At 38.4% G+C, this 17,454-nt stretch overlaps 1 protein-coding gene across 1 annotated transcript; it reads right to left on the reverse strand.

Moving 5' to 3' along the window:
* Positions 1–5,243: 5,243 nt before the first annotated feature.
* On the reverse strand, positions 5,244–15,212 carry LOC127445242 (sodium/potassium-transporting ATPase subunit beta-233-like). The gene is made up of 6 exons (XM_051705155.1): positions 14,967–15,212; positions 12,537–12,665; positions 9,468–9,623; positions 8,774–8,961; positions 6,747–6,830; positions 5,244–6,628 (listed from the first exon to the last, which is right to left on the reverse strand). The coding sequence occupies exons 1-6, from the start codon at positions 15,058–15,060 to the stop codon at positions 6,368–6,370; spliced, it is 912 nt and encodes a 303-aa protein (XP_051561115.1). The 5' UTR covers positions 15,061–15,212; the 3' UTR covers positions 5,244–6,367.
* Positions 15,213–17,454: the final 2,242 nt, after the last annotated feature.

Consider the following 17,454-nt stretch of genomic DNA (forward strand, 5'->3'; position numbering starts at 1 on the left):
GTCTCAATATGATCTTTTTATAATATTTTTAATCATCTATAAACAGCACTCCTGCACATGACGCTGAACGAACAAAAACAAAACGAAAACAAAGATGTTCGTTTAGCGCATGTTTACATAGAAAAACAAATGGATGGTTGCAAAAGCGTTCGGTGTGAACAGCCCCTTACAGTTGGTGGAGGTCTTTGGCCATTGCGTCTTACTCTCTTATAAGCATTTCTCAGATTAAGCAATGAGTTGTTTAAATGCTTTTAGGAAAGATGTTCAACTTGAAAATGTGTGTCTCGAGATTCTCGCGTTTGGTTCCAGTCTGTTGTGTTCCATCTGTTTGAACAGCCCCTGGCCTGTGCTCATAGTCTGAGCCGCTTCACCACTGAGTTCAGCCGAATACCACTGCTATCTATTGCTACTCTACATACAACTGTATTGAATAAAAAACAATGTGGTATTTCGCTGTTATTATGAAGCTTGAGGCTGGAGTCAGTGCAAGTGTAACACCATGTGAACTGTCTATTGAAGCATTTTCCCTCCTCATTTTACTTTTGACTTAACATTTGAGAATATGGACCGACAAAACTTTATTTATTTATTTTATGCACACTAGTTGAAAAGGAAATGCTCTTTTTTTAACAGCTGGGATAGAAATTTTCTATATGTAATAATATAACGGTGCTGAATGGTTTATGTATTTATCGCGCCCTCTTGTGGACTATGGAAACACCATCAATTTAAAAATCAGCTGACTTTAAAATTCGAATATTAGTTCATATATATTAATATTTATATATTTATTTCATTTAAAAAAGTACAATACATTTTCATGGTTCAGTCAGTTCTGTTTATTTTTGTAATAAATGTCAGCACTATTTTTTATTATTATTTTTTTCATTCAGTATCAGTTTTAAAAATGATCGGTTGATCAATCGGTTATCGGCAGGTACTGACCAAATTAGTTATCGGTATCGGTAAATTCAACTATCGGTCGACCTCTAGTGTTGTTTCCTGTGATGCATATAGATCTATTTACTCTTCCCCGAATTGATCCCAGATAATCAGAACTGTCTGAGGACAAATTCTCCATTCTCCTTTTATAATGCCCTGTCAGGAGAGAAAATCTGCGACACGGTTCAGTTGACCTGGAACATGTGTTGCATGTATCAATGGATGTTTATCGCATGAGAGGAGAAGCTGGCATGCCAAGTTCATCAATGGCCATGATCAAACTCCCCCTTGGCGATTTTTGTTGGCCACGACTACCGTGTTGTCAGTTCTGATCAGAACATGAAACCCCTGTACAGCTGGTCAGAAAGTCATTAATGCTAGAAATAGAGCAAGTCGTTCAAGACAATTTATGTGCCAGGAGATTTAATATCTCTAAGTGGAGAATCGGCACATCCCACACCATTATGGTGGAGGAAATAATGGCATTGAACTGTAACACATACGCTTGTTCTATCATCCTCAGCATCCAACTGGAAATGCCCGGAAGATGGCACCAGGCGTCCACGTAATGAGCCAGATGACACAGGAGCCTCTCTGTGTCTGGCTGCGCACCGCTCACCCTCGAGGAGCGGTCACGATGTGTGTATTGAGCTGATGCATGACTCGGAATGGAGCTCTTTATTGTAAATATATTTGTGCCCTAAGCAATTGTAACAGAGCTTGCATTCTTTATTGGTTCGTGACACACTCTTGGCACAAAGCCAACAACACTGGAAACATAAACACAATTTTATTGCCAGTCCTGGGAACCATCTGGGAGAATGACTGAAGCTCTGTGGGGACTCGACTGGATGACCCAGGTCCTCTTGGTGGCCAAAACGAACACGTCCATGGGCTCTGGTCCCTGCTTCATGCCAGTGATGTCAGGAACGCAGCTCCGGTTTGGCGGGAGGCCTCCCACCGGTAAGAGGGCACTTTGGGACCGCGATCTTGCACTTCACAGGGGGCTCTGTCTCCATTTTCCATGGTGGCGGTGCAGCGGGCTTGCTGAATTTGGGGACATTGACCCGAGGAGGAGTGCGAGCGAGTCAGAGGTGCTACAGAGCCCCCCACCTTTGCAAGAGGTTCTTATAGGCATGCGACTGCTTCTGTGCCAGCTGAAACTTTTCGGTGCAAGCGCTAATGGCGTCACTGAACAGGCCCTGTTGAGACACCGGGGCATCTAACAGCACAGCTCTATACCTGTCACACATCTCTGACAAATTAAGCCAGAGTTGGCACTCAGCAGACAACAGGCTACCCATGGATCTGCTGATGGCTTGGGCGGTGATCTTGGTAGCCCAGAGAGCCATGTCAGTGGCGCGGAGCAGCTGTGTGAAGGACTCGGTATCTGGCCCGCTCACGATTATTTCCCTCAGCAGATCAGCCTGGTAGGCTTGCAGCACCACCATGGTGCAAAGCCGAGCCAGCCTGACCCGCTGACCTGTAGGCCATGTCCAATAGGGAAGATGTCATCCTACAGGGCCAGGACGAATGACCCAGGCAGAGGATAAGGGGATATACTGCTTACACGGTGGAAAACATTTACAAAACGCCATTTTTAAAAAGACATTGTTAAGTAAACGTCTCTTTTAGACTGTGCACAGATACACACAAACACAATCAGGCTGTAGCACTTATGTTACACGCATACAGAAAATGATCAAATACAATACAATAAATGAATAATCCAAAGGATAATTTCCGTTGAGGCCCACGGGCCAGTGGTGAAAGTGACGAAGATGTCTCGTCCGCCCACTGTCCACAGGAGGAAAAATTCCAACACTACTGTTCAACGGTGAAGGTTAGTATCTGCTATCACCGGAGCACCACAGGGGGTAGAAGAAAATTCTGATCTACCCGCTGTGAGAGGTGCAGTCTTGACGGTGATTCTAGTAGAAGAAAATACAATTTTCCATGCACAGTACGAGAGAGAGATTATCGGCACCCTGAATGAGAAAATTCTGAAGCGATAGCACTGTGCACTGCCATTATATACGCCTGCTGATGCGCGCGAGGGAGGCGGAGCACAAAGCGCTATCTGCCAATTAAAATGGACAAGATTTTAAAGAGTTTCAGAGATTTGTGACGCCTGCGGGAATAAATCCAATAATGTCAGCTATGACACAGCATACATGACCGACTTGAAAGGGAACTTAAATATGTGCAAACTGGTCCTTATCTGTGCCAACTGACAACTGAAGTTGTTGCACGTATTGCTGAGTGTTGAATGCTGTTGCACAGAGCGTTGTTTAAACCACCAATGTGGTTGAGCTGAGTGCTCTGATGATTAGACTGCTAGATGATTATCAGAATAAATCAGACATTGGTCCCAATTGCAGGCAGCAAAATGAAAAGCCCTGATGTGAAGTATGCCCATATGCGCCACAGCAAGCCATATAGAACAAAGCAGAATTATTTAACCAAAACTGACATTACCTGGGAGTATAAGGGCATACATGGGGAGAATGGCAGCTGAGTGGTTATATCAGTGCTGGCCAGAGGTGCTGCTTTAGGCCTGCAGTAGCCAGTGAGGAGCGTGGGTCTTGGAGGGGTGAGGCTCAGGAACAACAGAGATTCTTCGTATATGGTGTGGTGGTCAGGGGCGGACTGGCAACAAAAAGCAGCCCGGGAATTTGCTGTCAAACGGCCCCAATTTGATACAGTTTCTCAATCAACGAATCATTAATAAAAAATAAAAAAAACACAATCTGTTCATTTGTATTGTTTGTGTTAAGCTAATATGTAAAACGATTAAACTAATTTTTTCTAATGGTTTTCCTCCCCATATTTGTGTGTACAGAAAGCAAAAATTCAAAGTTGAATTAATGTAACGATCACCTGACAAAGCACCTGCTCCCTGCTCACTCCACTTTGATGTTTCTGCCTCTTCGCCACTGTCCTCATCACCACCTGCAGACTGCTTAAATAAATCCGTTTTTGTGGCGCACCTTCTCTGCACCGCCGGTGTTCTGACAGTCTGTGTTTCCAGTAAAAGCAGTAAAAAAAGTGATGTGTAAAGCTACAACAAGGGTAGCACAAGTCGGGAGGCATGGGAGAACCTGGCGGTATGTACTACAACAGCATGAAAAGTGTTAAAAACCTATAGGTAGCACATCTTGTCTGGCAGATAATACCTATCAGGATGTGCTACCAGCATAACTATCATGTAGTGTATTTGGTGTGAGGCTATACTAAGCCCTAACCCTAAAACTATGCGATTATAGCGTTGGTAGCTCATCCTGATAGGTAGAATATATTTTCAGTACACCGGCTGCAGGTTTTCTTTTTCTATCCATGTTTCGGCAACATACTAGATACTTTCAACGAGTACTAGATACTAACTGCTCAAGTGCTAGATACTTTCAGTTGTGATGGCAACTGCTACCTGCTATTACGGATTGCACCAGCTGTGTCGCTGCAGCTAAGATGACCTATTGAATATCTGTATATAGGCTATATAATGCCAGGGTTGGGAAAAAAAGACTGGCCCTCACAAAACCGGTCCACCGGGAAAATTCCCGAACTTCCCAATGGCCAGTCTGCGCCTGGTGGTGGTTGAACTACGATGAATTCCGATGTTTGTGGGCTTTCCAGTCCGGATGGTGAGGGAGTCAATATAATCCTATGAAGTTCAGGACACGAGCAAAGCAAGTTTTAAATACCAAAGTTGCTAACTTAAATGTTGAGGCTGAAATAACAGAATTCTCTGTGGGCCAGTAAATACATGGAGTGTCGCTGTCAAGACGCAAATTTCTCCTTATGTGGCTGTTGGATCAGAATATCAGCATTACCCAGGAAGAGATGCACTTATCGAGCCCAACGTGTCCACAGTGAGTGAAGAAAAAATGTGCTAAAAGCTGTATTCTCATGTCAATAAGCATAAGAGTGGTGCTATAAGCAGCTTGCCATACAGAAATAAGGTGTCAGCCAAAGTGCAGCTTGCATCCATGCAATCGAAAGGCAGCTGAGGCATTGCATATAAATGGAGGACTTAAATAGAACCGCTCTGATGAGCGTCTAAATTGTATTGGTAGACTTCATAATCAGCTGAGCATCAACTGATTGCAGGTTGACCTGCCTGAACTAATGCTAGCTTCATTTTGAGCAACAATAATAATGCTTGCCTTGAAAAGCAACTTGAATGTGAAACCTACTGTATATCTAAAGTAATAAATAAAAGTAAACACAGAAAAGCTTAGAATGACTTTTCATCAAAACAATATTTGCAAGGATGTATAGAATAAAAACATCACCACAACTTTAGAGTCTCAGCTTTATTTTGGTTAGTCTTTTTTCCAGTTTAGTTTCAACATGAGAGCCTGTAGGATTGTGTAATTTGATATTTCTGATGGCTGACACTGACTGCACACACCTACGAAACATCCCGATGGACAGGGTATTGCATTAATTCTGAAAGAATCTATAATAATCTTAATGGCTTTGGCATCATTAACAAACAGAATATATAAGGTCACAGCTTTTAAATATTCCAGTTTAGAACATTCAACCACACTATGTGATGTCTGAGATGTCATGTGATGAGAAGAAAACTGACGAGGCAAGAAAGAAAACACTGAGTCATAAAAACAAAAACTGCAGTTTTAGGTCCCTCCACATGTGATAATCAAAAAGCAAAATATACATTCAGTGAAAACCAAACAGCAATTAGAAGTACAATCTTCCCTACATTGTAGTGATTTTAGGAATTAAAGTAAATTACCCACCGATTACACCTAAAAGATGCAAATAGAACATCAATACCCCGAAAAGGCAATGTTAAGAGGCCAGTGTATTTCTATTAAGTAACTATACATACAGCATATGTAGGCACATTTGACAAATGAAGCTGAATCACACACATGGCTTGAAACAACCTACATATGCAACTACTGTGCACTTTCTAAATATAGGTAAATCACACAAGGCAGCAATACAATACAAGAGAGACAAAACAGTGCTGGATACATCGGTAGAGGAAATGTAATTTACAGTAAAACAACATACCCCATTGATCATGGACAGTTCTCATTCAGTAGCAGAATAAATATTCTATGCTATGGCTAATCCTCCAGGCAATTACATTCTAACCCTAGACTGAAAGCAGAAAAGCTTGAAGGAAAGAGTACAGACAATGTTAGGTCCCACATGTTTAAGATGGTATGTATTTGACTAGCATTTTAAATATTCTTTTTTATTTATTAGTCTCTCCTAAACTATAATGAGGCCACTTTCTGACATGAGACACTTGTACATTCAAAAAACATCCCTTCGGTAAAACCCAGTGGTGAGAAACTTGTCTCTGGTGCCTTTGTATCTCAGGTCAGAAGAGGGGCCTTAGTTTGCCTTTAAATAGGGAGAGAGTTGAGGTACACTAGTTCAGAGGTCATGACTTGCGGACATTAATTTTAATATCAAATCGTCCCTGATAGCGATCCTTGTCATTGTAATAAATGTTTTCCCCGAACACTCTGCACTCGACGCGGATTTCCGTATTCAAGGTGATGTTGACAAACTGGATGGCCACCAGAGGCTGCAGGTAATGGGGGTGCAGGATTTTCCCGTAGTAGGGATAATACTGAAGGGGGAAGCCTTCTCCGATACCGTAGTACTTAACCTCCCCGAGCTTACCTGCATCCTCTTCTTTCTAAAGATGTTTCAAAGAAGTTGATGTCAATAAGCACCATTTTTAAATCAGTTTAACACAGTAAATAAGTGCAGAACATATGATAACGACCAACACAGTAGCTGAATTGATTACTTACCTTGTTTGTGCAGTGCAGCGGGATCACATTGGACTGGACTTTGTGCCATGCCTCTTCTGGAATGCTTTCATTTGACCCTGGTGGCTAAAAGGGAAAAAACATTTTTAACTAAAATGACAGAAAGTGTATTGAATTTGGTATGACCAAAAACCCAGAGGATGGCAGAACTAAAATTGTAGGTTGACCAGTTCAAATGTTATGAGAAGGTTTAGCTCACTACCTGTTTGTTGGCTTCTATGCCAAATTCATAAAAGATTTATTGGAAAATGGGGTAAAAAAAAAAAAAATCCATTTAGTCACTTTTGTGAGGCTTGGTTTGAAGATTATTTGACATAATTTTGGTGACAACTGATAAAATGTGTAGGAGGAGTAGTAAAACAAAAAAAAAAAAATGGTTAAATGGCGGACTGGTAAATAGAAATATGAAGAGAAGAGAAGCATAATTTGCCAAAGGATTCTGAAGATGAAGGATTTTAGCCCATTTTTATGATTTTTGTCAACAAATTGTCAATAAATCAAAGTTTTATTTCAGTTTGCCAAAGCATTGTCAAGATACTGTATATGCTTACTTCGTGTTAGTTAGAATCGCCATCATATTTGCTACAGATTTATTGGAAAATGGGGTCGAAAATCAAAAAATCCCTTTGGTCACTTTTGTGAGGTTTGGTTTGAAGATTATATGACAAAATTTGGGTGAATATTAGAACATGTGTAGGAAGAGTAGCAGATAAACAGTTTACAATTAAATGTAAAATGGCAGACAGGTAACATGGTAAAACAACCCAAAAAATATGAGGACATGAAAAGCATACTTTCAGCCAATGCATTATGAATTTATAATTATTTTAGCCCATTTTTATCATTTTTGTTTCCAAACTATCAACAAAACAGTTTTTTTCTGTTTGTCAGATTCTGCATCAAATTTGTTACAGATTTATTGGAAAATGGGGATGAAAATAAAAACGTGGTTACGTGGTACATATATGCAAGGAATGGCAGCCGGTGGAGTTTCTGGGTAAGATGGTGCCCCGTAAGGAGTAGGTGCACTATGCAGACTGCGTAATATGCGTATAGGGAGCGGCAGCAGTCAGTAATTCTACATTAAAATAATAACAAGAAACTGACCATGTATTCAGATAGTCCCTTACCACATCCTTCACAGTTTTAGCAATAAAATGCTTTTTTATTAATAATAAAAAGTGTATATCTTTTCTTATATGCTGAGAACTTTCCTGACCCATGATTTATAAAAAATATATAATTATTTTTTATTTCTTTGATTATTTATCTTAATCGTATTTATGTATACATTTGTGTTGATTTATATGTATTTTTAAGTTTTTTTTTTTTATTTACTTTATTTTAATTATTTATATTTTTCCTTCACCTGTACTTCTTGTCTTTATGACTCAGTGATTGTATTCATACATTGTTAGATGTGTAATTTTGTACATCTTATTGAACATTTATATTGAACTGTTTTTCAATAAAAAAAAATAAAAAATCTGCAGGTTTAGCACAATGTGTGACTTTTCAGATGGTCCCATACCACACCCTCCACAGTATTAGCATGTTTCAGCACAATGTGTGGGCTTTTCAGATGACCCCTTACTCACCATATTAAAAATTTCCAATTTATATCACCGTTAATGATCTGGAACGATTTTGCCATGATGCCATCTGACCAGCTTATGGGACAAATCGCGTCCCGTATTGATTCGATATGGGATGCATCGTTTCATATTTAAATACGGGGTGATCCCGTATGCAAAGTGTGGATGTGGAAAATCGTGAGTTTATCGGGAGAAATTGTAAATCAGGAGTACAATGGGAGGAGGGGTGGAAAAACGGGAGAAACCCGGTAAAATCGAGAGTGTTGGCAGGTATGAGTTAAATTCCAAAATGGTGGAAATTCTAGTCAGGTAGAAATCGAAACCCAAGGAAAAAAATATTCTCAAAACAAACCATGCAAGATCCTGTGAACATTTTGTAAATAAAACTTTGTGAATTGCTATTAATAAACAAACCTTGGGTTTAAAGTTTACGATCCTGTTGAGCTTGACAATCAAGCAGGGCTTCCCCTCTGAGAATCCAAAATCACCATTGTCCCCAAGGCCGGAGCAGGGCCCAAGCCAAGACCTTGAGAACTGACACGCCTTCCTAACACCAATATCACTGTCTAGATCCCCTCTGTTCTTGTAATCCTGGGGTTCATCTGTGAAAATATACATAGATATTTATTTATAGAATAATAAACACAGAGGATTGTAAGACAGCACATCTGCACACCGCTTTCTAGTTGTGTACAAACAGTCGACTGCAGCAACTGCTCTGGTTAAAAATTTTTTTTAGAAATGTATTTAGCAAATATATTCAGTGACCAGTGTATATTAAGGTCTTTATTTTTTATTTATTAAATTTTTAATTCAGGAGTGCCATTCAAAGAAACAGCATGTAAAGCCCATGAGTATTGCTGTTTTCCTAATTCAATTATTGATGTGAATTTCTCTGTTGCCCTACATTGAAAACTTATGGTACAGATTGGACAGCATTTGCTTTGTGACAATATGTGTTAAAAAAAAAAAAAAATGTGATCTAGTGTTTTGCTCCTACTGATTAATAATATAACGTTTTAGAATAAAGAAAACGCAAATACTGCTGAGACAACATCCATATTCATAACTTGCATAAATAACAGGAGACAAATGTTTCATTTGGTACCTCCGCAGTCTTCAAACTGCATTTGGTCCCGCTGGTTATCTGAGTCATAGGCCGATAGGAAATCTTTCATGGCTTTGGTGTATTTCATGTATGTCTCCACATAATCCGGTGAGAACATCAGCTCTGCCTTGTCTGAATGTGGGTAGTGGGTAAGTCCTGTGCACATGTAAATCAACATATTACAAGTAAATGACAACATGTCTGTCCATCAAACTCAGTCTAGTTCATGCAAAACCTGCCCAACTCATTCTTCTTTGGACCAATCAGCATTCTTCGTGAGCAGTTCAGATGATAAACACAATTCTAAGTATGCCTTCAAAAGCAGTGATATCTCAGAATAATCTTAGATGTGTTTACTATGGCGTCATCAGCTGTTGAACCTTCCCAAAATGTTGAATGATCTAAGCATTAATTTGTCTAAGCATTAAGTTGCCAAAGACCTGAATTGGGCAAGTCTGAAACAATGAAGAAACCCAAAGAGAAATGTTTCCAAACTTCATGATAACTGACTATAAAGAACCATATTAAGAGCTAACAATCCATTTATAGAACTGTAACTGCAAATTGCATTTGTTTGTTCACATTGTTTTTTACTGGAAGGAATAAGCCATATGTATTTAATCTTATTTTAAATCCTAATTTTACTATTGTAGAAATCTTCATCTTAAAGGAAATTTTGACGAAATAGGTGCCTTTTAATTAATTACATTATTTATTTAAATATTTGCAGTAGTTAAATAGTATGATTTAAAGTTTGAACAAAGTGTGCTTTGGGTGCTGCAGCTGGATAACGCTTATATACTATGTGAGGTCTGAGTTTTAAATGAAATCAAACTGCATCTCTTGTAAAAGAAGAAAAGGTAAAGAGAGTGTCCTGAAAGTAGTTTGCAGTTCTCTAAGCTTGAATGCCCCTTGCCTTCAATGATTCAGAATTGTAAATAAATCATAAGGAACATGCTTTGGTTGTTAATAAATGAATAGCCAAATAAGCCATACCAAGAGCAGATCCATCAGTTTGTCTGAACATTGTGATGTCATTTTAAGGTACCTAAACTTTGTCTGTTGTAGTTGCAAGTCTATTTCCCCTAACCCTCATATGCTTTCTGTTTTACCAAGTAAACATGTGAATTGCTTCAGCTGTGACTTAAAATGAACAGATTTTCAAATCCCAATTTCCCAGCACTCTCTTAGCCTGTGATCTGTTCCCTGAACCCACCAAATGTTTGTGAAATTGAACCAACCCTTCTAACCCCACAGTAAACTGCAAGAGGAACAGCAACTTAGACAGCAATAGAAATAATAGCCTTCCAGCCAATCTATGACCCCGCTGGTGTCAAAAGTAGCCTACATTATGCTATCTATTACTTAAGGGGTTCCTAACCTTTTTTGTCTAATAAACCCCTATGACCCTATACGTACTGCCTAAGATTTTAAGTCGAATGATTTTCTAACTAGGGCTATCAAAAATTTTAATTGAAATAATTACATGATATGCTGATTGATTAATCTTATTAATCAAATCTTATTAATCTTATTATAAATTACACTTCTGTGTAATTAATTACATGCCTTTGGAGGGTCTCACTTTGGTTGTGGTGCATCATAATAAACAGTGTTTTTAGGTTGCTGTCAAGTTAAACATTGTTTGAAACCTAGAAAAACATGTCTTGATATCTGAATTGTGCTCAGTCCAGCTGTGTTTGAATGCAGTAACGCGTTCTCATCTTGAGCTGTCGCCAGTGGCGGACTGGCCATTGGGAGAACCGGGACTTTTCCCAGTGGTCCGGCCGTGAAATAGGGCCGCATGGGCTGCTGCGTTATGCAGAACGTGCCACAAAACGGCGCAGCGATATGCAGCAGGGGGCAGCGATATGCAGAAAAGGACAGCAACCCCCTGCTCTTTTGGGCCAGTTTCTATGTAAAATCCCGGGCTGAATTTTCTTCCCAGTCCGCCCCTGGCTGTCGCTAGGGTCAAGCAAGCCTGATGGCCCGGTTATACTTCGTTTTTCTGCGTTTCGGATCAGATTGCGCCTGGTCGACCGCGTTGCCTTTCCAAGTATACTCTTTTGAGCTTGAGCGAATATGAACGTGTTTGACGCATGCACACTACAAATGCTTTGTGATACTCTTTAAGTACAGTAAATGTCAGGTGCATGTACACGCGCACAGACGAAATGTCCGCATGTCGAAAATCTGGGCCACAAGCGGACACTCCGCGCAGTTGGTACTTCAAGCTTGTATTGCTCCGATGGTATAGGAATATTCCGGGGACATGATTAAATGCATTATTCTTTATATACAGTAATTAATTGCAATGAATTAACACATTTAATCGACAGCCCTAGTTCAAACCTTTCAAGGCCCAATGAAATTCAAATTTGAGTTTTGTGGCTCTTATGTCTGTTAGCTTTGAGGCCATAATTATTGTAGTGTACCTCTAAAAGTTAACAAACAAAGACGTTTTTGCAGATATGCATTTACAATTGACAGCCTTTCTCTTCCTGGACCATTATTGATGCGTAAGCATATGTTTGTCTTATAAAATGCTCTCTAGAATAAGAATGTCTGTTTCACCATCTAATGGTGCCTGGAACCAAGCAAATCATGTTCTTGCTTTTTGTTTTGTTTTTATGGGCTGTGACATAAACTAAGGTTGTTGGCTACTTATAAAAAGGAAAGGCTTTTTGATATGTCCTCCCCAACTTCCTGTTTCAAAAGGAAATGTGTCAACACAGAAAATAATTTGTTCTGAAGTGAGTTTATCAAAATATGTCATGGTGTCTTTAATAAAAATAATTAATAAATCAGTTACCCTTTTTGTGTGAAAAATCTGAATAAAGTGTTATAATTTGATTATTTTAATTTTAGCCATTTTATATTTTAATTTAATTCAGCATTGGAATTTATATCTCACCAACCCACTGCAGTTCCATCATCTACCTCTAAGTGTCTGTGAATCCTGGGTTGGGAAACCTTGCTTTTTAAGTCCAGTTAAACTTAATTTTACACAGGCAATAACTTTTATGAGGGATATAAATGGAGAGACAGTCACCGCAATAGAGCTGTTACCTGGAGGAGTGACTCTGTCCTGCCAGGTGGGTTTGTAATCGCTCAGGGTGAAGAGGAGAATCTGGATGGTGCCTATGAAGATCCCAGCCAAAAAGCCATAAAAAATGAGATAGAACAATAAGATTTTTGCTGTGGAAAAAGAGAGAATTGGGAAATATTTCAGTATGCTGGTGAAAGGGAGACATTGTGAATAGACCTGATGTCATTGTGAATGTATTCTCAACATGTCTTTGATTGTTTTCATTTTAAGTTTTAATGGATAATTAAAAATTCTATGAAAGGGAGTGACGTGTGTCCTCTTTGTAGAAAAAGGACACTGATAATCCTAAAAACATAATTAACCAGAACTTATTATCCATATAAAATCCATTATTGGAAATCCCTACTTCGAAGGATTTGATCCCCGGAAGCTACCTGATGTTGCATCAAACAGGCAAATGTGCTGACAGCATACCAGTAATACAAATGTCATCATTCTGTCCCCAGAAGGACATAGAGGTGCCAGCATGACGAGATATGGTGAGTAATCGCAATGTCTTAAACATCAACAATGTGTAGGGACATCGCAATGCAGTAAAACCAGTAAGCTCACTTGTTAAGTCCTGACTGGTCAAACCCGTCTTACCACTTTTATCCCAAAATATTTTGTTGGCAGTCTACTAAGATGATGCACACCAGAATTAGACACAATGATTAGATAGAGATCCATTTAAAATACCCATGCACAAGGACTATGAAGTGTCCAGTGGTGCATAAAGCAATGACAGAAGGTCACTGGGTCCAGAGCCCTGTAAAAATATCAACCTGAGCATTTTCCTTACTAGACGATGAAATGGCCATCAGATATCTCTGGAGGATTAACTTATAGGTTTATATGTCTTTCCATGTCTAAAGGTAATGTTGTAATGCTTTGCTTACGCAGGACATTTCAACGTTTCAAATAGTAATGACAGGCAGACCTCCTGATGGAACTTTTTACACTTAATAAATAGCTCTTGGATTAGCATTGATTTTACTGTTACAACTGTTACCAGTTGTCATGAGTAAAACCAAGTTGTCTTAATTAAACATCACTTGAAATGACAAGTTGTAGGCTCATAACTCAAATATCCAAGTTTCTTGAACTTATTTTTCTTTAAAAATCTTTTCTTAAAAAAGACTTAATATTATAAGTGTTAATAACTCAAACTATTGAGTACAAAATTGAGGCTATGGGGAATACCTGCACTGCCTTGCGCTTGAAAATTTAATTATGCTTCCTTGGTAAAAGGGAACCAATGGGGGCTTTTAAATAGCTATTAAGAATGTATAGAGGTTTTAGCTCTTTTGTAGTATTATTTATGTTGTTTTGTTGCAAATAGTTGTTTCGTGAGATGTCACCATTAGGGTGATCTGTGTCCCCTTTGATCAAGTTGGACCCTGTTAACACTATCTCAGTTCTCCTTGTGCATGTGCAACTGAAGTACAGGCACATATGCATATCTGTGGACAAATAAGTTTATTGAGTGAGCTACATGAGCAGCACAGACATGGTAATAAATTAGTAACTCCTGCGCCTCAAATACATTATGTCAAGATTCAGTGACACCTTTGATGAACAGTGATATCACTCAGACCCAACAGACTAGGCCTTTCACCTTGAGTCACCTTGAACAATGATGCATTTTTAACCCTTTCTGTATGTCACATTTATAATGACAAGTATGCAAATTCAATTACGTGCTTATTGATTTCCTGGCAAGGACATAGATTAATCAATTCCCTTTTTGTAAACACAACAGCATAGCTATGCCTATCATCTTTATCTTCTTGTTATTTTTTTCATAGTTACATTATTACAAAATGTACATATATTTTTTATTTATTAAAATACAGCTTAGAATGAAACAACCAAAATCGCGCGGACCAATAACGTGATGCTATCCATTGACCTTTTGTTTTGCCATCCCGCATCGAAATCGTGCACAGCGTACATAATACACTTGTTTGATTTTTTATTTTATTTCCTTTTTCCTTTTTTTTTTTTTTTTTTTAATTGGGTAGAAAACGCGGAATACATTAAACCCATCGTTAAAACTATAAGCTTGGTTAAACAGGTGGATTAAAAAAAAATAATAATACAAAAAAAAAAAAAAAATATTTAAAAAAAATCTGCTTGTTAACAAATTACAGTGGACTATCAAAATACATCCTTAAACTTCGCTTTAAGTCCATATATCTTTTATTCACCGATGTCGAAGAAAGTCCGCTAGACATTTGCTGCAAAGTCAAATCATACAGGTTGCATCGTGACCAGACTGCCGATCCATCTGTACCTGCTAAATAAACGGTGGTAGCAGCAATTAACGGGCGGTAACAGCCTTCACAGCGCTGTCCAACGTTCTGAAATCGACCGATATTGTCGATACATAATCTATAGGCTATACTTACACCAACTACCACCGGTGCGCCCAAGAAATTCCTTCTTCTCCGAATTCCACAAATACGACTTCCAACCTCCGTCATCTTTATTTTGAGCAGGCATGATTTATTGTATCGTTTTGTTTATCCCCTTTAACGGTGGGTTCCTTCTGGTCTCCTCTCTTGCCTCCTTTTAAACACTACACCCTTTCCCGGAGCACTAAGCCCACCGTGACATGGAGCCGTACCCGGCTCTTTCCAAGGTGCCCCGCGTAATAAATCCAGCGGAGAGCGCAGGTCCCGCCCACATCCACCCAGCGCTCCTCTCCGGGTCTGGACCAGCAAATTACAAACAGAACCTCCAATCACGTAACACAGTCGTGCAGCTCACGAAATTGGGGAGGGAATCACTTCACAATAGGATTGCGTAACGAGACGTAAAAGCCTCGGTAAGAACAGGACAGGTTGACAGGAGAGATGTAAAAACGCATGACGCAAAAGCCAGATACGTTTAACGCGTGGTCAGTGCGTCAAACTGATCTAGGATGCCCATCGGCAAATACCCGTCTACCTGTACTTCCAATTTGCTAGGCTGTTATAGTTAGACAGTGCATGCAGATAGATGAAGATGCATGTCGGCTCCTGAAGTAGAGCAACAAAGACCGTTGTCAGAACAAATAAGAGTAAAAGAGTATTTTCACGTTTGCAATTAAAGAGTATGGTGTGTCTTGATAGATAGATAGACAGATTAACTATAAACACTGAAAATAATGACCAGTAAAATTTACTTAATTTTTATTTAGCTAACTTTTGCACAGTTTTTCCAAGTAAATTTTAATGATAACAATCTAAAAAATAAAAAGTAGATTGTTCTTATAAAGTACAACCTACTTAAAATAAACTTGTAAAAAGTGAAACCATGCAAGCTTATTTATTATTCAAACACAGTGCATGCTGGAACCCAAAGTAAACTTTACTTATTTTATTTACCAGTGAAATTTACTCAAATTAGCAAATAAATATGACAAGGTTTTCTACTTTACATGACAACACATTGTTAAAGGAATAGTTCACCAAAAAATGAAAATGCTCTCATCATTTACTCACCCTCATGCCATCCCAGATGTGTGTAACTTTTTTCTTCAGCAGAACACAAACGGAGATTTGTAGAGGAATAATGGATTACTTTTACTACAATTGTCTATGCTTTTTGGAGCGTTAAATTGCTGATCACCATCCACTTTCATTGTGTGGACCTAGAGCTAAAATATTCCTCTACAAATCTTCATTTGTCTTCTGTTGAAGAAAGAAAGTCATGCACATCTGGGACGGCATGAGGGTGAGTAAATGATGAGAGATTTTCATTTTTGGGTGAGCTATCCCTTTAAGATAACAAATAATCCTAAATAATGTTTACTTATAAGCAAGAGCATTAATTTTTACATGTTAGAATTAAAAACAAATGTAGAATTTACTCCATATTTTCAAGTTCACGCTTAAACTAATTTAATACAGAAAGTACTTAATCTTTTCTAGTACACTTCACCACAAAATCTTTTTTTTTTTTTTCGTGAGTTGTCACTTTTGAGAAGATTTAAACAGTAATCGATTATGAAGCACAAAACGATTAAAGAATCACCAAATAAAAAGGCAACATACAAACATATCAAACCATTGTTTTGGACAACACCTGTAGTAATTTATCAATTGTATAAAATGACAACAAATAACTCAAAAATAATGCCCTTGTCTGAGAACACAGTTCAAGCTTTCTGTATTTGTATTTGTTTTAAAGACCAGTTTTGTTTTATTTCCCCAGTGTCCACACACACCCACACGTTCATCCCTGATCAAGAAATTAACCACCTTGGAACACTATTTACATTTGGCTGGTGCCCCAACAAAGAGTTGTAGATCAGAAGATAAGTCAATTTCACACCACACCAAATACTGACTTCCCGTGCTGATGTTCCAGGTGATAGCTACTCTTGATTACTCAGCAAAGCAGGTGCTGTTGCAGAAAAGTTCATATGAAAACTATGGATGTCTTAGTAACTATTATATGTGTGACGCCCAGGGTTGGGGAGTAATGAAATACAAGTAACGGGATTACGTATTTAAAATATAAAATATAAGTAACTGTATTCCATTGCAGTTACAATTTAAATAATTGGTCATTATAATACAGTTACATTCAAAAAGTATTTTGATTTCTGAAGAGATTACTTTGCATTTTATTGTCATTTGTTTCATTTAATATTTAGTCCTTTCAGATGGAAAACATTTATAAATATAAATGATGCCATCCAAAGTGCATTTGAACAGCGGTGAAACACTTTCTTATGATGTTACATTCATACGAGCAGACAGAGAAGTACGTTTGAAGTAAGTTTGGAGCAGAAGAAATAGAAATAAACCTTGTGTAAATTGTCAGCTTTACACTAAGCTAAAATGCTATTTCTAGCCATTTTACATGTGTTACCAGCCACGATCATATTTTTTTATCAAGAAAATTCAC

The sequence above is a fragment of the Myxocyprinus asiaticus genome, chromosome 8, assembly GCF_019703515.2.
Source record: "Myxocyprinus asiaticus isolate MX2 ecotype Aquarium Trade chromosome 8, UBuf_Myxa_2, whole genome shotgun sequence".
Taxonomy (NCBI): Eukaryota; Metazoa; Chordata; class Actinopteri; order Cypriniformes; family Catostomidae; genus Myxocyprinus; species Myxocyprinus asiaticus.